Below are 21952 nucleotides of genomic sequence, written 5' to 3' on the forward strand. Positions count from 1 at the left end.
ACAGCAGACACACCATAAAATAGACAAAACATGGATTCCATATTGTCGATAAAACACCATAAATACTGTGAGACCAAATAAGAGGTGTTTGAAAAGGAGACATTAAAAGTAAATATGCAGAGGGTAAGATGTATGTTTACACACAAGTCACATGTTGAACAATCATCATTTATTCATCAAAATGCTGTAGGTATACGAAGTAACAATAAATTAGTGGAAATTCATTTATCCTGACATTAGTTGTAAACATATTTATTCAGATTATTATTCCCAGCTAGTCAGAAACATTATGTATGAATGTATTCGTTTATTCAGTAACATTATTAAATAAATGTATTAGTGTAGTCAGTAACATTATGTATGAATGTATTAGTGTAGTCAGTAACATTATGTATGAATGTATTAGTGTAGTCAGTAACATTATGTATAAATGTATTAGTGTAGTCAGTAACATTATGTATGAATCTATTAGTGTAGTCAGTAACATTATGTATGAATGTATTAGTGAAGTCAGTAACATTATGTACAGTACAGTATCCTCTCCTCCTCTCCTCCCCTCCGCTCCCATCCTCCCCCATCCTCTCCTCCCTCATCCTCCCCTCCTCTCCTCTCCCCAACCTCCCCCCTCTCCTCCCTCATCCTCCCCTCCTCTCCTCCCCATCCTCCCCCTCTCCTCCTCTCCCATCCTCCCCTCCTCTCCTCATCCTCCTATCCTCTCCCCATCCTCCCCCATCTTCCCCTCCTCTCCTCTCCCCATCCTCCCCCCTCTCCTCCTCTCCCATCCTCCCCTCCTCTCCTCATCCTCCTATACTCTCCCCATCCTCCCCCATCTTCCCCTCCTCTCCTCTCCCCATCCTCCCCCTCTCCTCCTCTCCCATCCTCCCCTCCTCTCCTCATCATCCTATCCTCTCCCCATCCTCCCCCATCTTCCCCTCCTCTCCTCTCCCCATCCTCCACCCTCTCCTCCCCCATCCTCCCCTCCTCTCTTCCCCATCCTCCCCTCCTCTCCCATCCTCCCCTCCTCTCCTCATCCTCCCCTCCTCTCCTCCACCATCCTCCCCTCCTCTCCTCCCAATCCTCCCCTCCTCTCCCACCCTCACCTCTTCTCCACCCCATCCTCCCCTCCTCTCCCGTCCTCCCCTCATTTCCTCTCCCCATCCTCCCATCCACTCCTCTCCCCATCCTCCTCCCCCTATCTCTGCCCCATCCTCCCCTCTCCAGAGGCAGCCTTAGACTGGGCTCAGTCTCAGGCCCACAGGGGCCGTGGCTTGTCAGTCGTGACAGATATTGCAGCAGATATTGGGTGAGGGGGAAGGTTGAGGGGGAGGCTGTCAGTCTCCAGAGAGGGCTTCTGTTTCACTGCAGATCCTGTAAGTCTGTAAGCGAGCTTGTGAGGCCTGATGAACACAACACACGGACTCCATCTCCTTGGTTCAAGGAGAGGCACTGGGTAATATCGGCTGTCCTCCCTTATACCTCCTTAAATACCCCAAGGAGCAAGGGACAGGGAGGAGACATATCACTACTGTGACTCAGTTGGTAGAGCATGAAGCTTGCAAGGGCACAATTCTGGGTTTGATTCCCGCTGGGGCCACCCATATGAAAATTGATAAACTTCTGCAAATTGGCAGGGGATTGCACATAGTTGGCAGTGCAGTTTAAATTATTGGTTTGAGTGTACACCCCCCCAAAAGGGCAGATACACATAAACACCCTGACATCTGTGTGCCGGGAGCTGAGGTGGTAGCTGCTGCATCCCCCTGAGTGTGTTTTATCAACCCTGTGTGTGTGTGTTTTATCAACCCTGTGTGTGTGTGTGTGTGTTTTATCAACCCTGTGTGTGTGTGTGTGTTTTATCAACCCTGTGTGTGTGTGTGTGTTTTATCAACCCTGTGTGTGTGTGTGTGTGTGTGTTTTATCAACCCTGTGTGTGTGTGTGTGTGTGTGTTTTATCAACCCTGAGTGTGTGTGTGTTTTATCAACCCTGTGTGTGTGTGTGTGTGTGTTTTATCAACCCTGAGTGTGTGTGTGTTTTTTCAACCCTGAGTGTGTGTGTGTGTGTGTGTGTTTTTATCAACCCTGTGTGTATGTGTGTGTTTTATCAACCCTGAGTGTGTGTGTGTGTTTTATCAACCCTGTGTGTGTGTGTGTTTTATCAAATCTGAGTGTGTGTGTGTGTGTTTTATCAACCCTGTGTGTGTGTGTGTGTTTTATCAACCCTGAGTGTGTGTGAGTGTGTTTTATCAACCCTGTGTGTGTGTGTGTGTTTTATCAACAGTAGTATATAACTGCCTTCAGGGGCAGAACGCAGATTTTTTTACCTTGTCAGCTCGGGGATTCGATCCAGCAACCTTTCGATTACTGGCCCTCTAACCACTAGGCTACCTGCCGCCCCTGAGCATTGCATGAAAATTCATAGTATATAGATGTGCCTCTCCCTCTTCCTCTCCCTGTGCCTCTACCTCTACCTCTCCCTGCCTCTCCCTCTTCCTCTCACTCTCTCTCTTCCTCTCTCTTTGCCTCTGCCTCTTCCACTTCCTCTCTTTCTTCTTCTGCCTCTGCCTTTCCCTCTGCCTCTGTCTTTCCCTCTCCCTCTCCCTCTCGCTGCCTGTACCTCTCCCTCTTCTTCTCCCTGCCTCTCCCTCTTCGTCTCTGCCTCTGTCTCTCCCTCTTCCTCTCCCTGCATCTCCCTTTTCCTCTTCCTCTTCTTCTTCCTCTGCCTCTCCCTCTCCCTCTTTCTCTCCCTCTTCCTCTCCCTCTGCCTCTTCCTGCATCTCCCTCTCCCACTCTCTCTCCCTCTCCCTCTCCCACTCTCTCTCCCTCTCTCTCTCTCCCCCTCTTCCTCTTCCTCACCCTCTTCCTCTCCCTCTTCCTCTCCCTCTTCCTCTTCCTCTGCCTCTGCCTCTGCCTATACCTCTCTCTTTGCCTCTGCCTCTCCCTCTCCCTCTACCTCTGCCTCTTCCTCTCCCTCTGCCTCTCCCTCTTCCTCTCCCTATGCCTCTCTCTTTGCCTTTGCCTCTCTCTCTCCCTGCCTCTCCCTCTGCCTCTCCCTCTACCTCTGCCTCTTCCTCTCCCTCTACCTCTGCCTCTTCCTCTGCCTTTCCCTCTCCCTCTCCCTCTCCCTGCCTGTACCTCTACCTCTTCTTCTCCCTGCCTCTCCCTCTTCCTCAACCCTGCATCTCCCTTTTCCGCTTCCTCTTCCTCTTCCTCTCCCTCTTCCTCTGCCTCTCCCTTTCCCACTCTCTCTCCCTCTCCCTCTTCCTCTTCCTCTTCCTCTTCCTCTTCCTCTCCCTCTGCCTCTGCCTATACCTCTCTCTTTGCCTCTGCCTCTCCCTCTCCCTCTGCCTCTCCCTCTTCCTCTCCCTCTTCCTCTCCCCATGCCTCTCTCTTTGCCTTTGCCTCTCTCTCTCCCTGCCTCTCCTCTGCCTCTTCCTCTCCCTCTACCTCTGCCTCTTCCTCTCCCTGTCTCTCCCTCTGCCTCTTCCTCTCCCTGTCTCTCCCTCTGCCTCTTCCTCTCCCTCTGCCTATGCCTCTCCTTTTTCTCCTTTTCCTCCTTCTCCTTCTTCCTCTCCATGTCCCTCTCTGTCTGGTGCATGTTCTAAACCAGATGCCTTGTGAAGTACTAGGTGACTATGGAAAGTGTTGGTCAGAGCATAATGGACTACTAGGCCATAATGTAGGTCTACAATATTTCTCAGTCCTGGTCCTGGGGACCCTCTTGCCCTAGCACTAACACACCTGATTCAACTAATGAACTCATCACCAAGCCTTTGATTTGAATAAGGTGGGTTAGTGCCAGGGCCAGGATTGAGAAACACTAATGTAGGACTGTTAGACATCACAGTAAGGACTCACATTGAGGGGATGGTGGCCTAGATGTCCTGGATATAGCAGATAAATGATGCTACTTGACATACCATCATTCATTCTTAATTTCTGGGCAGGCCAGTCATCCGTTTGCTGACAGGGGCTGCATGCATCAGTGACAGGTTTCACCATCATGGAGAGTAGCACAACCTGTTACTCACACACACAGAGAGGTTCAAAACAACAGGAACACACTGGCACAGGCTTCCACTAGAGATGGATCTGTGGCTTTCCCACCCGACCCCATAAGCATAAAAAATTATGAAATGGATACCCGTTCTGAATGGACCAGAGGACAGTCAGACCGGTTCCGAAAAGGCCTGTGGAAAAACATACCCCAAAATACTTATTACTTATTGAGATCCGAGAGACCCGTTCAGATCCGAGAGACCCGTTCAGATCCGAGAGACCCGTTCAGATCCGAGAGTAGAAAGAGAGAGAGAGAAATAAACCAGCGCCATCAATAAACAAATGATATTGGCCAAAACAGTTACATGTCCTAAACCCTAGAGAGACCGAGAGAAAGATGCCATGTTCCCAACACCAAAATGCATTTCTTTCAATTTGCCAGATAAGCTACTACTGCAAAACAGATTGTGCCTTCAGAAAGTATTCACGACTCTTGACTTTTACCACAGTTTGTTGTGTTGTGTCACTAGCCTACAATCAACTCCCCAAAATGTCAAACTGGAATTATATTTTTTGAAAACAAACTAATAAAATATTAAAAGCTGAAATATATTGAGTCAATAAGTATTAAACCCCTTTGTTATTGTAAGCCTAAATAGGTTCAGGAGTAAAAATGTGCCTAACAAGTCACATAAGTTGCATGGACTCACTCAGTAATAGTGTTTAACATGATTTTTTAAATAAATACCTCATCTCTGTTCTCCACACATACAATTATCTGGAAGGTCCCTCAGTCGAGTAGTGAATTTCAAACACAGATTGAACCACAAAGACCAGGGAGGTTTTCCAATGCCTCGCGAAGAAGGGTGAAGTTATGAATTACACTTTGGATGGTGTATCAATACACCCAGTCACTACAAAGACACAGGCATCCTTCCTAACTCAGTTGCCAGAGAGGAAGGAAACTCAGGGATTTCACCATGAGGCTAATGGTGACTTTAAAACAGTTACCGGGTGCAATGGTTGTGATAGGAGAAAACTGAGGATAGATAAACAACATTGTAGTCACTCCACAATAATAACCTAATTGACAGAGTGAAAAGAAGGAACCCTGTACAGATACTAAATATTCCAAAACATGAATCCTGTTCGCAGTAAGGCACTAAAGTAACATTTTAAAAAATGTGGCAAAGAAATTAATGTCCTGAATACAAAGTTTTATGTTTGGGGCAAATCCAACACAACACATCACTGAGTACCACTGTTCAAGAATGGTGGTGGCTGCATCATGTTATGGTTATGCTAGGGAGTTTAGGATAAAAATAAACGGAATAAAGCTAAGCACAGGCAAAATCCTAGAGGAAAACCTGGTTCAGTCTGCTTTCCAACAGGTACTTGGACACAAATTAACATTTCAGCAGGACAATAACCTAAAACACAAGGCCAAATCTACATTGGAGTTGCTAACCAAGGTGACATTGAATGTTCCTGAGTGGCCTAGTTACAGTTCTGACCTAAATGGGCTTGAAAATCTATGGCAAACTTGAAAGACTGTCACGTCCTGACCAGTAAAGGGGTTATTTGTTCTTATAGTTTGGTCAGGACGTGGCAGGGGGTATTTGTTTTATGTGGTTCAGGGTGTGTTTGAGTATGTGTTCAGGTAGAGGGGTATTTGATTTATTAGTCTGGGGTTTTTTGGTTAGTTCTATGTTGTTAGTTCTATGTCTGTGCTAGGGTATTGTATTTCTATGTTTAGGTAATGGGGATTGGGGCCTTCAATTGGAGGCAGCTGTCTATCGTTGCCTCTGATTGACGATCCTATATTTAGGAGTGTGTTTGTTTTGGGGTTTGTGGGAGATTGTTTCTTGTTTTGCTGTGTGCCTGACGAGACTGTCTAGTTCGTTTGTTTTTGTATACGTTGTTTGTGTTTTTCCTTCTTCACTAATAAAAAGAAGATGTGTATACATTTTCCCGCTGCGTTTTGGTCTACACCCTATGACACTCGTGACAAAGACAATGATCAACAACCAACTTGACAGAGCTTGAAGATTTATTTAAAGAATAATGTGTAAATGTTGTATATTCCAGGTGTGCAAAGCTCTTAGACTTACCCATAAAGACTCACAGCTGAAACTGTTTCTGTTTCCAAAGATGATTCTGTTTCCTGTTTCCAAAGATGATTCTGTTTCCTGTTTCCAAAGATGATTCTAACCTATATTTATGTATTTACATTTCAATCAATTTGCTAAATTTCTAAAAACATGTTTTACTTTGTTTTACTTAGGTTATTGTGTGTAGATGGGTGAGATTTTTCATTTATTTAATCCATTTTGAATTCAGGCTGTAACAACAAAATGTGGAATAAGTCAAGGGGTATGAATACTTTCTGAAGGCACTGTAAGTTACCCATTTTATTGACTTGCAATAAACTGACACAGATTACAAGGCACTGTAAATTACCTGTTTTATTGACTTGCAATAAACTGACACAGATTAAAAGCTCTCGCAGGTTTCATCACCTCACACACATTAAATTAACAGAGGACGTGTCCAATCAGGTCCAGTCGGTAAATCAATTTTAATTGCACATACCCGAGACCCTTGACAATTACAGTGCATTCGGAAAGTATTCAGACCCCTTGACTTTTTCACATTTTGTTACGTTACAGCCTTATTCTGAAATGGATTCAATTGTTATTTTGCTTTATCAATCTACACACAATACCCCATAATGACAAAGCGAAAACAGGTTTTTAGACATTTTTGCAAATGTATTAAACATAGAAATATATCAGACCAGACCCAGATCTGAGACAGAAATGTAAATTTGGGACCAGGACCTGCTCGGGTCAGATATAAGAATTCAGGTCTGTTAGACCCATGAAGACCTCTAGTTCACACACACAAGCATGCACATATGTACGCGCACACACACACGCGCACACACAGACACTCTCAGCCACCACAAATGCACACACATGCACGCACACATTGTCATGCTGTATGAACACGCACACTCGCACACACTGAAGGCTTTTGAGGTTCAGGTGAAAGACACAGTCATCTGCTTCAACATTACTATTCACTCATACCACTGACTACTTCAGTAGTAAGAACTTCACCAGAGGAATACAAGGCATTTCCCTGCTTCAGTTCAGCTTAAAGCATCTGACTAAAATTGATCTAGAATCAGCCATATTGACCTGAGATGACAAATACAAATTCACACAAATGGCTGAAATGCATTGTGACTCTTTTGCTGTGGCTACGGCTGGCTGTGGCTACGGCTGGCTGTGGCTACGGCTGGCTGATCATTCCCTGGGAGCCGACCGGGAGCATCGGACCGGGAGCATCGGACCGGGAGCATCGGACCGGGAGCATCGGACCGGGAGCATCGGACCGGGAGCATCGGACCGGGAGCATCGGACCGGAACCGGGGAACGTTTCCATCTGGAACACTCTGACAACTCCACTCCACTTCGTTAAACCAAGGAGCTCTATGAAGGCCAAGCGCTGCAGAGCGTTACTCCAGCCGGATCGATAATCCCAGACCTGCTCACTGGCTCCAGGAATGTACTGTTCAGTCCAACTGTCTCATGCCTCAGCTGTGCATAATGGATAGATGGCGGACAAGGAAACACAAGCTGATCTGGTATGCTTTGACTAACCTACCCTTATTTCTACTCTACTCATCTCTCATATCTCTAATATCCTCTCTCTCTTCCATTATTTCCTCCCTTCTCATGAATCATCCTTCTTGAACTGTCTTTTCCCCCTCCCTTCCTCTCCACTCATCCCCTCATCCCATCCCCTCCCTTCCTCTCCACTCATCCCCTCCCTCCCTCCCTCCACTCATCCCATCCCCTCCCTTCCTCTCCACTCATCCCCTCCCTCCCTCCACTCATCCCCTCCTTCCCTCCACTCATCCCATCCCCTCCCTTCCTCTCCACTCATCCCCTCCCTCCCTCCCTCCACTCATCCCATCCCCTCCCTTCCTCTCCACTCATCCCCTCCTCCCTCCCTCCCTCCACTCATCCCATCCCATCCCTTCCTCTCCACTCATCCCCTCCCTCCCTCCACTCATCCCATCCCCTCCCTTCCTCTCCACTCATCCCCTCCCCTCAACTCCTCCCCTCCTCCCCTCTCCACTCATCCCCTCCCCTACACTCATCCCTCCCCTCTTCTCTACTCACCCCCTCCTCTCCTCTCCACTTATCCCCTCCTATCCATGCATCCCCTCCTCTCCAGTCATCCCTTCCACTCTTCCATCCATCTTCCTCTCCTCTGATCTAGACTTAAACCCTGTCTGTGATATGGAGCTAAGATGTTACTCACTCTAATGAGGCCTCTCATCTCCTCACTTCTCTCTCTCTCTCTCTCTCCCTCTCTTCCATTTCCTAAGCATCAAAATATCACCCATTGCTAACTCACTCTTCTGATGTCCTTTCTACACCTCTCCTCCTCTTTTCCCATCCTCCCTGGTTTAAACCTGTCATGTTAAAAGCTCAGGTTAAAACTAGATGTCACAGGAATATCTGTCTGTCAATACAGGAGGAGTGTTTAATCCCAGGGTCCTTAGTTTAGTGATGAGCTTGGAGGGCACAATGGTGTTGAACGCTGAGCTGTAGTCAATGAACAGAATTCTCACGTAGGTGCTCCTCTTATCCAGGCGGGAGAGGGCAGTGTGGAGTGCAATAGAGATTGCATCATCTGTAGATCTGTCGGGGCGGTATGTGCAATGGAGTGGGTCCAGGGTGTCTGGGATGATACATATTCATAAGATTACTGAACATCCATGACTATTAAATTATATATTATATTGCACAATACTCTAATCGTCTTTGATTAGCACACATTCTGTTCATCTTTGTTAAAAATAAATACAAGCCTACCACACCCATGAACAGTGGGCACAACAACACATTTGTAACCATCCTGCAACCACAACCACACAGGTACACACACACACACACACACACACACACACACACACACACACACACACACACACACACACACACACACACACACACACACACACACACACACACACACACACCTGGTTACAGGCTAGTTGGATCTAAGGAGCACTGAGGCTGAGCGAGGGGGCTGGCTGCTGGCCATTATAATGCAGAACTGCCGACAGGAAAGAGAACTGTTCCCCTGCTGTGAGACTAACACTGCCACTACAAATCAGTGTGTGTGTGTGTGTGTGTGTGTGTCTGTGTGTGTGTGTGTGTGTGTGTGTGTGTGTGTGTGTGTGTGTGTGTGTGTGTGTGTGTGTGTGTGTGTGTGTGTGTGTGTGTGTGTGTGTGTGTGTGTGTGTGTGTGTGTCTTCACACGTAAGATGAGACGACTAACAGAAGATTACAGATCAGAGAAATATGGCAGTTTAGCAGGAACCAACAATCTCATCTGTGGAAACTGTGTGGCAGTGGTGTGTCTGGGCATAAACACAGCAGTGATATGTGAGTCTATCCTCCATTTTGGGGATTGTGATGATGGTTGCTGACTGCCTGGCTCAGCAGCAGAGCTCCAGCAGCTCCAGCCCAGCTATAACAACATGTACACACACACATTGTTACACACACACACACACACACACACACACACACACACACACACACACACACACACACACACACACACACACACACACACACACACACACACACACACACACACACACACACACACACATTGTTACAAACAAAGGGACAAACACACACACATACACACCACTATGAGTTGGGATGGCAGTGTTTGACAGCGTGAGTGGGCTCAACTCAACTGGATGACTTACAGTCAACAAAACCGGAACTGATGCTAAATAGTGACCCCGAGTTTATGCTAAATAATGACCCAGAGTTGATGCTATATAATGACCCCAAGTTGATGCTAAATAATGACCCCGAGTTGATGCTAAATAATGACCATGTGCTGATGCTAAATAATGACCATGAGTTGATGCAAAATAATGACCATGAGCTGATGCTAAATAATGTTCATGAGCTGATGCTAAATAATGACCATGAACTGATGCCAAATAATTACCATGAGTTGATGCTAAATAATGACCATGAACTGATGCTAAATAATGACCATGAACTGATGCTAAATAATGACCATGAGTTGATGTTAAATAATGACCATGAGCTGATGCTAAATAATGACCATGAACTGATGCTAAATAATGACCCCGAGTTGATGCTAAATAATGACCATGAGTTGATGCTAAATAATGACCCTGAGTTGATGCCAAATAATGACTCCGAGTTGATGCTAAATAATGACCCTGAGTTGATGCTAAATAATGACCCTGAGTTGATGCTAAATAATGACCCTGAGTTGATGCTAAATAATGACCCTGAGTTGATGCTAAATAATGACCCTGAGCTGATGCTAAATAATGACCATGAGCTGATGCTAAATAATGACCCTGAGTTGATGCTAAATAATGACCCTGAGTTGATGCTAAATAATGACCCTGAGTTGATGCCAAATAATGACTCCGAGTTGATGCTAAATAATGACCCTGAGTTGATGCTAAATAATGACCCTGAGTTGATGCTAAATAATGACCCTGAGTTGATGCTAAATAATGACCCAGAGTTGATGCTAAATAATGACCCTGAGTTGATGCTAAATAATGACCCTGAGCTGATGCTAAATAATGACCATGAGCTGATGCTAAATAATGACCCTGAGTTGATGCTAAATAATGACCCTGAGTTGATGCTAAATAATGACCCTGAGTTGATGCTAAATAATGACCATGAACTGATGCTAAATAATGACCATGAGTTGATGCTAAATAATGACCATGAGCTGATGTTAAATAATGACCCTGAGTTGATGCTAAATAATGACCATGAGCTGATGCTAAATAATGACCCCGAGTTGATGCTAAATAATGACCCTGAGTTGATGCAAAATAATGACCCTGAGTTGATGCCAAATAATGACCATGAGCTGATGCTAAATAATGACCATGAGTTGATGCTAAATAATGACCCTGAGTTGATGCTAAATAATGACCATGAGCTGATGCTAAATAATGACCATGAGTTGATGCTAAATAATGACCCTGAGTTGATGCTAAATAATGATCAAAATGGTGAATGTTCAAAATGCTGTGGCCAAAGCATCTACAGTAGCATTACCTTCAGCTTAGCTAAAACCCACAGGGTGCTGCATGATTTGATGATAAGGTACCATTAGTTGAAAACTAGCTTTTCAAAGAAACAGATCTAGGCTAATTGTGAGTCGTTTGAGTGGGTTTGAATCATGCGTTGAGTCATATGAGTGAGTTTTGTCCGCTACAACGATGATGTAAGAAAGAACACACTCTGTGTTTTCAGTATATAAAAAATGTATAATATTTGCTTTGGCTAATAGTGGGCTGCTAGAACAGACGGACTGAGCTAAAATCAGGCTGGTAAGATTTCTTGGTCATGATGTAATTTACTCTCTTCAGGCAGCAGCTCAACAAGTCTATTGGGTGAGGAACTCTTCCACCATCCAGAACCACCGTACTGGTGTGTGTGTGTGTGTGTGTGTGTGTGTGTGTGTGTGTGTGTGTGTGTGTGTGTGTGTGTGTGTGTGTGTGTGTGTGTGTGTGTGTGTGTGTGTGTGTGTGTGTGTGTGTGTGTGTGTGTGTGTGCCTTACAATGCCCCAACCGCAACCCTCTGAATCAAGATACAAGTGAACAATTACACCGGCAAGACACAGCTGCTTTTTATTAGCCAAATGTAATTCATTAATGTAGGCTAACTCTGTCTCCAGGGAGGGAGATGTCATTCACAGCAATCAGAGCAAGACTGTTGTCAGAGAAGAAGACGCAAACTGAGAGGATTTACTCCGCCTACACACACACACGCACGCATGCATGTACGCACACACACACACACACACACACACACACACACACACACACACACACACACACACACACACACACACACACACACACACACACACACACACACACACACACACACACAAAATAGCCTCCAACACTCTACTCAACAAATTGGATGCAGTCTATCACAGTGCCATCCGTTTTGTCACCAAAGCCCCATATACTACCCACCACTGCGACCTGTATGCTCTCGTTGGCTGGCCCTCGCTTCATACTCGTCGCCAAACCCACTGGCTCCAGGTCATCTACAAGTCTCTGCTAGGTAAAGCCCCGCCTTATCTCAGCTCACTGGTCACCATAGCAGCACCCACCCATAGCATGTACTCCAGAAGGTACAGAGAGGGAAAAAAGTATTTGATCCCCTGCTGATTTTGTACGTTTGCCCACTGACAAAGAAATGATCAGTCTATAATTTTAATGGTAGGTTTATTTGAACAGTGAGAGACAGAATAACAACAAAAAAATCCAGAAAAACGCATGTCAAAAATGTTATAAAATGATTGTATGATTACTGTATTATTGATTGTATGTTTGTTTATTCCATGTGTAACTCTGTGTTGTTGTATGTGTCGAACTGCTTTGCTTTATGTTGGCCAGGTCGCAGTTGTAAATGAGAACTTGTTCTCAACTAGCCTACCTGGTTAGATAAAGGTGAAATAAATAAAAAATTAAAATAAAACACACACATCATACACTGTAGATGTCACTAAATCTATACATCATACACTGTATGTAGGCTCTGCCTCTTGTATGAGATAAATCTATACATCATACACTGTATGCAGGCTCTGCCTCTTGTATGAGATAAATCTATACATCATACACTGCATGTAGGCTCTGCCTCTTGTATGAGATAAATCTATACATCATACACTGTATGCAGGCTCTGCCTCTTGTATGAGATAAATCTATACATCATACACTGTATGTAGGCTCTGCCTCTTGTATGAGATAAATCTATACATCATACACTGTATGTAGGCTCTGCCTCTTGTATGAGATAAATCTATACATCATACACTGTATGTAGGCTCTGCCTCTTGTATGAGATAAATCTATAAATCATACAGGTGTGTCTTATCCCCTTATGTATCCTCATATCCTTTACTTCTCATGTGATAATGACAAGGTCACCACACACACCCTCAATGCACTGTATGAAAACAAGACATCCTGGATGTTAGATATACACTACAAGGCCAAAAGTCGAATATTAATATGGAGTTGGTCACCCACTTATTGCTATAACAGCATCCACTCTTCTGGGAAGGCTTTCCACTAGATGTTGGAACATTGCTGTGGGTACTTGCTTCCATTGAGCCACAAGAGCATTACTGAGGTCAGGCGCTGATGTTGGGCGATTAGGCCTGGCTCGCAGTCGGCGTTCCAATTCATCCCAAAGGTTTCGATGGGATTGAGGTCTGGGCTCTGTGCAGGCAAGCCAAGTTCTTCTACACCGATCTCGAAAAACCATTTCAGTATGGATCTCACTTTGTGCACGGGGGCATTGTCATGCTGAAACAGGAAAGGGCCTTCCCCAAACTGTTGCCACAAAGTTGGAAGCACAGAATCGTCTAGAATGTAATTGTATGCTGTAGCATTAAGATTTCCCTTCACTGGAACTAAGGAGCCTGAACCATGAAATACAGCCACAGACCATTATTCCTCTGTCGGACTGCCAGACGGTGAAGAGTGATTCATCACTCCAGAGAATGCGACGCTTGGAATTGTGCATGGTGATCTTAGGCTTGTGTGCAGCTGCTCAGCCATGGAAATCAATTTCATGAAGGCCCCGACGAACAGTTCTTGTGCTGTCATTGCTTCCAGAGCAAGTTTGGAACTCGGTAGTGAATGTTGCAACCGAGGAAAGGTGATTTTTACGAGCTAGCTTCAGCATTACGTGGTCCTGTTCTGTGTGCTTGTGTGGCCTACCACTTCGTGGCTGAGCCGTTGTTGCTCCTAGACATTTCAAGTTCACAATAAGAGCACTTACTGTTTATCGAGGGACCTCTAGCAGGGCATACATTTTATGAACTGATTAGTTGCAAAGGTGGCATCCTATGGCGGTGCCATGTTGAAGGTCACTGAGCTGTTCAGTAAGGCCATTCTACTGCCAATGTTTCTCTAGGGAGATTGCATGGCTGTGTGTTCGATTTTATACACCTGTCAGCAACGGTTGTGGCTGAAATAGTCGAATCCACTAATTTGAAAGGGTGTCCACATACTTTTGTATATATAGTGTATTATGTCATTATCATCTGGCTTTGCCCATATTGTTCGGTATACAGATCTATCTATTTCCATCTAATCAACCTTCATTTCATAATGTATGTCAGAGAAATCCCATATGGTGCCCTGCAGGAGACCGAGAAAAGAGAGACGGAGAGGGTAGGGGGTGATATAGAGTGGTCGAGTGGAGGAGAAAAGAGAGAGGGGGGTCAGGAAGAGACAGAGGGAGGGAGATAGATGGGGTAAAGAGACAGAGGGAGGGAGATAGATGGGGTAAAGAGGAAAAGAAAATGACAGACAGACAGACAGACAGACAGACAGACAGACAGACAGACAGACAGACAGACAGACAGACAGACAGACAGACAGACAGACAGACAGACAGACAGACAGTCCCCCCTACCACACGGAACCCCACTAATCAACAGACGGAAATGCACGAGGTGGCTAAAAACAGACCTCCCTCCATCTTCTGCCAGCTTGCTACCTATGGCCCGGCTAGCTGTCTGAATCTCACTTGGACATTTATGATCACTCGACTAAGCATGTCTCTCCTTAATGTCAATATGCCTTGTCTATTGCTGTTTTGGTTAGTGTTTATTGGCTTATTTCACTGTAGAGGCTCTAGCCCTGCTCATTATACCTTATCCAACCTTTCAGTTCCACCACCCACACATGCTATGACATCTTCTGGTTTCAATGATGTTTCTAGAGACAATATCTCTCTCATCATCACTCAATGCCTAGGTTTACCTCCACTGTATTCACATCCGACCATACCTTTGTCTGTACATTATACCTTGAAGCTATTTTATCGCCCCCAGAAACCTGCTCCTTTTACTCTCTATTCCGGACGTCATAAACGACCAATTCTCATAGCTTTTAGCCGTACCCTTATCCTACTCCTCCTCTGTTCCTCTGGTGATGTAGAGGTGAATCCAGGCCCTGCAGTGCCTAGCCCCACTCCTATTCCCCAGGCGCTGTCTTTTGATGACTTCTGTAACCGTAATAGCCTTGGTTTCATGCATGTTAACATTAGAAGCCTCCTCCCTAAGTTTGTTTTATTCACTGCTTTAGCACACTCTGCCAACCCGGATGTCCTAGCCGTGTCTGAATCCTGGCTTAGGAAGTTCACCAAAAACTCTGAAATCTTCATCATTAACTACAACATTTTCAGACAAGATAGAACGGCCAAAGGGGGCGGTGTTGCAATCTACTGCAGAGATAGCCTGCAGAGTTCTGTCCTACTGTCCAGGTCTGTACCCAAACAATTTGAACTTCTACTTTTAAAAATCCATCTCTCTAAAAACAAGTCTCTCACCGTTGCCGCCTGCTATTGACCACCCTCTGCCCCCAGCTGTGCTCTGGACACCATATGTGAACTGATTGCCCCCCATCTATCTTCAGAGATTGTGCTGCTAGGTGACCTAAACTGGGACATGCTTAACACCCCAGCCATCCTACAATCTAAGCTTGATGCCCTCAATCTCACACAAATTATGAATGAACCTACCAGGTACCACCCCAAAGCCATAAACACGGGCACCCTCATAGATATCATCCTAACCAACTTGTCCTCTAAATACACCTCTGCTGTTTTCAACCAAGATCTCAGCGATCACTGCCTCATTGCCTGCATCCGTAATGGGTCAGCGGTCAAACGACCTCCACTCATCACTGTCAAACGCTCACTGAAACATTTCAGTGAGTAAGCCTTTCTAATCGACCTGGCCCGGGTATCCTGGAAGGATATTGACCTCATCCCGTCAGTAGAGGATGCCTGGCTATTTAAAAAAAAATGCCTTCCTCACCATCTTAAATAAGCATGCCCCATTCAAATATTTAGAACCAGGAACAGATATAGCCCTTGGTTCTCTCCAGACCTGACTGCCCTTAACCAATACAAAAACATCCTGTGGCGTTCTGCATTAGCATCAAACAGCCCCCGTGATATGCAACTTTTCAGAGAAGTTAGAAACCAATATACACAGGCAGTTAGAAAAGCCAAGGCTAGCTTTTTCAAGCAGAAATTTGCTTCCTGCAACACAAACTCAAAAAAGTTCTGGGACACTGTAAAGTCCATGGAGAATAAGAACACCTCCTCCCAACTGCCCACTGCACTGAGGATAGGAAACTCTGTCACCTCTGATAAATCCACTATAATTGAGAATTTCAATAAGCATTTTTCTACGGCTGGCCATGCTTTCCACCTGGCTACCCCAACTGCAGTCAACAGCACTGCACCCCCCACAGCTACTCGCCAAAGCCTTCCCCATTTCTCCTTCTCCCAAATCCAGTCAGCTGATGTTCTGAAAGAGCTGCAAAATTTGGACCCCTACAAATCAGCCGGGCTAGACAATCTGGCCCTTTCTTTCTAAAATTATCTGCCGAAATTGTTGCAACCCCTATTACTAGCCTGTTCAACCTCTCTTTCGTGTCGTCTGAGATTCCCAAAGATTGGAAAGCAGCTGCTGTCATCCCCTTCTTCAAAGGAGGGGACACTCTTGACCCAAACTGCTACAGACCTATATCTATCCTACCCTGCCTTTCTAAGGTCTTCGAAAGCCAAGTCAACAAACAGATTACCGACCATTTTGAATCCCACCGCACCTTCTTCGCTATGCAATCTGGTTTCAGAGCTGGTCATGGGTGCACCTCAGCCATGCTCAAGGTCCTAAATGATATCGTAACCGCCATCGATAAGAAACAATACTGTGCTGCCGTATTCATTGACCTGGCCAAGGCTTTCGACTCTGTCAATCACCACATCCTCATCGGCAGACTCAATAGCCTTGGTTTCTCAAATGATTGCCTTGCCTGGTACACCAACTACTTCTCTGATAGAGTTCAATGTGTCAAATCGGATGGCCTGTTGTCCGGGCCTCTGGTAGTCTCTATGGGGATGCCGCAGGGTTCAATTCTTGGGCAAACTTTTTTATCTGTATACATCAATGATGTTGCTCTTGCTGCTGGTGAGTCTCTGATCCACCTCTACACAGACGACACCATTCTGTATACTTCTGGCCCTTCTTTGGACACTGTGTTAACAACCCTCCAGACGAGTTTCAATGCCATACAACTCTCCTTCTGTGGCCTCCAACTGCTCTTAAATACAAGTAAAACTAAATGCATGCTCTTCAACCGATCGCTGCCTGCACCTGCCCGCCTGTCCAGCATCACTACTCTGGACGGTTCTGACTTAGAATATGTGGACAACAACAAATACCTAGGTGTCTGGTTAGACTGTAAGCTCTCCTTCCAGACTCACATCAAACATCTCCAATCCAAAGTTAAATCTAGAATTGGCTTCCTATTTCGCAACAAACAACACCATAGCAGCACCCACCTGTAGCACGCGCTCCACCAGGTATATCTCTCTGGTCACCCCCAAAGCCAATTCCTCCTTTTGCCGTCTCTCCTTCCAGTTCCCTGCTGCCAATGACTGGAACGAACTACAAAAATCTCTGAAACTGGAAACACTTATCTCCCTCACTAGCTTTAAGCACCAGCTGTCAGAGCAGCTCACAGATCACTGCACCTGTACATAGCCCATTTATAATTTAGCCCATACAACTACCTCTTCCCCTATTGTATTTATTTATTTATTTTGCTCCTTTGCACCCCATTATTTCTATTTCTACTTTGCACTTTCTTCCACTGCAAATCTACCATTCCAGTGTTTTACTTGCTATATTGTATTTACTTTGCCACCATGGACTTTTTTGCCTCTACCTCCCTTATCTCACCTCATTTGCTCACATTGTATATAGACATATTTTTCTACTGTATGTTTGTTTTACTCCATGTGTAACTCTGTGTTGTTGCATGTGTCGAACTGCTTTGCTTTATCTTGGCCAGGTCGCAATTGTAAATGAGAACTTGTTCTCAACTTGCCTACCTAGTTAAATAAAGGTGAAATAAAAATAAGACAGACAGACAGACAGACAGACAGACAGACAGACAGACAGACAGACAGACAGACAGACAGACAGACAGACAGACAGATAGATAGACAGATAGATAGATAGATAGATAGATAGATAGATAGATAGAGAAGAGCAGACAGGGAGGGTGAAAGAGAGATCGAGGGTGCGAGAGGGAGAGAGTCTCAGACATTGCTTTGTCCTTGACATTCCTCTCCAGTCCTTGAACCTCCTGCAGACTGGAGACGTGGGAGTGATGTAACTAGGCCACTAACTCCACACCCTCACAACCAACATACAGAGACACAGGGGGAAGGCACAGAGACCAATCAAGTCACATTTGGCTGTGGACATAGCCCTTACATCATCCATCCGTGGGTCTGGTGTGTGGATATATAAGAATGTCTCATTGTAATGACTGGAATGGAATGAATGGAAAGATATCAAACACATGGAAACCATTCCATTCACATGGATACCATTCACATGGATACCATTCCATTCACTACATTCTAGCCATTATTATGAGCCAGTCCTCCTATATCTCCACCCACCAGCCACCACTGCTGTGGCCAAAGCCCTAAAATCAGCTGTGGCAGTATTGCAGCCTAACAATCACTTGGGCACAATCTCTTGGGCACAATTTGGATAAAGCCTCCAGAAAAACAAACCAGGATGAACCAGGATGCTTTTACAAAGTGCAATATTTGATATACTGTACAGTGTGTGGTGTGCTGCACTGAAACGTAGAGTTGCGAAGTTGTACTTAATTATGATGATTTTACCACAGTACCATTTTACTGTAGAATCTAGATAGATTATTTTACAAGCTTCTTACTGCATGCGTATCCACCTCCCTCCGTCCATACCTCCCATACATTCTGAGGACTCCTCTAAATGGGGGAGGAGTGGGTTATGAAACATTTAGGACCACCAACACCTCTTTCCAAAAAGGTTTCCACATGTATTAAATAAACATGACGGTGTGATAATTATTGGACATCAGGGAGTAGAGACAGAGAATACCTTGGGACAAAAAGAGAATAGTTAGAGTGACGAGACAGGAACGAGAACAGTGAGAAACTGTTCCCTCCTTCCCTGTGGCTCAGTTGGTAGAGCATGGTGTTTGCAACGCCAGCATGGTGTCAGGGTTGTGGGTTCGATTCCCACGGGGGGGCCAGTACAAAAAAATTTATGAAATGTATACATTCACTACTGTAAGTCGCTCTGGATAACAGCGTCTGCTAAATGACTAAAATGTAAATGTAAGAAACTGTGACAAGAAAGGAGAGAGATCCAGAAAGAAACATAGAGAGAGGGGACAGATGTCGGAGTGAGATGTAAAGGGAGATTGAGTTGTAGAAGTGCACACTAATCCTAGTACACACTATCAAGTGTGCACTTCCAAGTCTATACTACCAAGTAGTAGCGGAGGGGAGAAGGTATGTTGTGTTCTAACCTGGTTCTCCTCGTGAGTCACCCTCATCTGCTCCTTGAGGACGGAGGTGCGTGCCGCCTCCTCTTTACGTATCATCCTCTCCTTCTTCAGCTCGGGGCTCCAGAAGCTCTTGATGCTGTTGGTAGACGAGCCCAGCTTGCTGTCCTTCAGGTCCAGCTCTCTCCTCAGCAGGTCGTTCTCCCGCTGCATGTCCCGGAGTGTGGCCTGCATCTCCAGCAGCTCCCCCCCACCACCACGTACCGCCTGCCGCAGCAGGGCAGACGGCACCCCCTGGTGGTGGTGGTGGTGCTGCAGCATGGACAGGGAGCCTAGGTCGCTGTAGGACAGCAGGTCAGTGTGGTGGCCCAGCCCCACCGTGGCGATGTTGGGGCTGCTGCCCATGGCCGTGACACGCCCCCCATACATGGCCCGGTTGGAGGCACGCCCCAGCGTCATGGTGCCCTTGGGGTAGGTGGCGGTGGAGCCCACTCCCTCATGGTCGCTCAGATACATGGGCCCGGATGTGGCGTAGGCAGCGTTCAGCGACTGGATGTTCTCCATGGAGAGCGTCTTGCCCCCTCCACTGCTCCCACCCCCACTACTGGCCCGCCGGTGGCCCAGCCTGGGGGACCTAGGCAGTCGTGGGGACCGTGCAGGGCTGCTCTCGATGTGGCCTACTGCTCGGGCACTGCCGTACATGTCCTGGGTGAGGGAGGTGTGGCCTGGGCTGGCCGGACGCACGCCACAGGGTCCTTACCAGGGGTGCGCTGCAACGATCACAGTGTACCCTCTCTCTGCGAGACACATAGGTGGCTCACTGCATGCCTGTGTGGGTGGAGGGCCTTAACGTCGACAGATCTGTGGAAATGGGAGAAGAATTTGTCATCATAATGACAAGAAATCTGCTGCATATTTTATGTGTTAGATAAAATAAAATAACTTCAAAAGCATATACAAAAAAACATTCCTCTCTCTCTCTCACACACACACACACACACTAACCCCCCTGTAGGGTTTGGTGGGTGTGGTGTTGTAAAGAGCTGCTCTCCTCCCGTTCACATTGACAGCTGGGTGAGTGAGTCACCAGCCTGTGGCTCTGTGGGTTTATTTTACAGGAAAGGATTCCAATTCTAAGTGAACCCACTGGTAATCACAGCATCACCCTGGTTTCCCCCGGCCCAGGCACTCATCCCAGTCCTATTAGTGCTGACCCAGTCAGAAAGCAGAGAACACCTATCCTACTGTGCATAGTAGTACATAGTATAGCAACTATATTATCATAAAGGCATAAAACCACGTGCCATGCCCATCTGACACTCCGAGGCAAATGATATTCAATGAGGGGCTATGCGTTCAATGGAAAATAATGAACAACGTGGAAGGTGTGTTCATCAAGGAACTGACCTTCCATGGAGTTGCATTATTTTCCAGAGAACACAAAGAGCCCCGAGTTGATGATCCCTTTTATACCATGGCTATTTAACCTTTATTTAACTATGCAAGTCAGTTAAGAACAAATTCTTATTTACAATGACCGCCTACCAAAAGGCAAAAGGCCTCTTATATAGAAATATAGGACAAAACACACATCACGACAAGTGAGACAACAAACACTACATAAAGAGAGACCTAAGACAACAACATAGCAAGGCAGCAACACATGACAACACAGCATGGTAGCAACACAACATAACAACAACATGGTAGCAACACAACATGGCAGTAGCACAACATGGTAGCATCACAAAACATGGTACAGACACTATTGGGCACAGACAACAGCACAAAGGTAGAGACTACAATACATGTTTATTTTAAACATAACCATTATTTAGAATGACGGCCTACGCCAAATCTGTACGACACTGGGCCAATGGGACTCCCAGTCACGGCCGGATGTGATACAGCCTGGATTCAAACCAGGTACTATTGTGACGCCTCTTGCACTGAGATGCAGTGCCTTAGACCGCTGCGCCACTCGGGAGCCCCATCACGCAAAGCAGCCACAACTGTCAGTAAGAGTGTAAATGATTGAGTCTTTGAATGAAGAGATTAAGATAAAACTGTCCAGTTTGAGTGTTTGTTGCAGCTTTAACACATTTGCCTCAGGAAATGTGTTCAACATCCACTGAAGTAGCTAGCAAGTTGACTAGATAGCTATGGTAGTTGCGGTGGTAACCAAACAAACAGACTAGTTTATCTAACCAAAGAATCAGTCCTAGCTTGCCATTATGAAAATCGAATTCAACAATGCCAATAATGTTATGAATTTGACTTTTGCTGTCAAAAGCAACTCAAACATAGAACATGTAAGAATAAACTACAGGCATTGAATTCTAATGTGCGTTATAGGGGAAATAATGCACACTCTAGAATGCCCCTTTCCGCCAATCAGAAATAAGTATTCAACAATGGCATGGTATAATTAAGCAATAAGGCCTGAG

General features: G+C 45.6%; 1 protein-coding gene across 1 annotated transcript in view; it reads right to left on the reverse strand.

Annotated features, from left to right (window-relative positions):
- erc2 (ELKS/RAB6-interacting/CAST family member 2) overlaps window positions 1–21952 on the reverse strand; it is a 75210-nt gene that overhangs the window by 45772 nt on the left and 7486 nt on the right. Inside the window, exon 2 of the mRNA XM_045705315.1 lies at window positions 19530–20366. Coding sequence (XP_045561271.1) covers window positions 19530–20207 — 678 coding nt within the window. The 5' untranslated portion in view covers window positions 20208–20366. The remainder of the gene's footprint in view (window positions 1–19529; window positions 20367–21952) is intronic.

The sequence above is a fragment of the Salmo salar genome, chromosome ssa22, assembly GCF_905237065.1.
Source record: "Salmo salar chromosome ssa22, Ssal_v3.1, whole genome shotgun sequence".
NCBI classification, from domain to species: domain Eukaryota; kingdom Metazoa; phylum Chordata; class Actinopteri; order Salmoniformes; family Salmonidae; genus Salmo; species Salmo salar.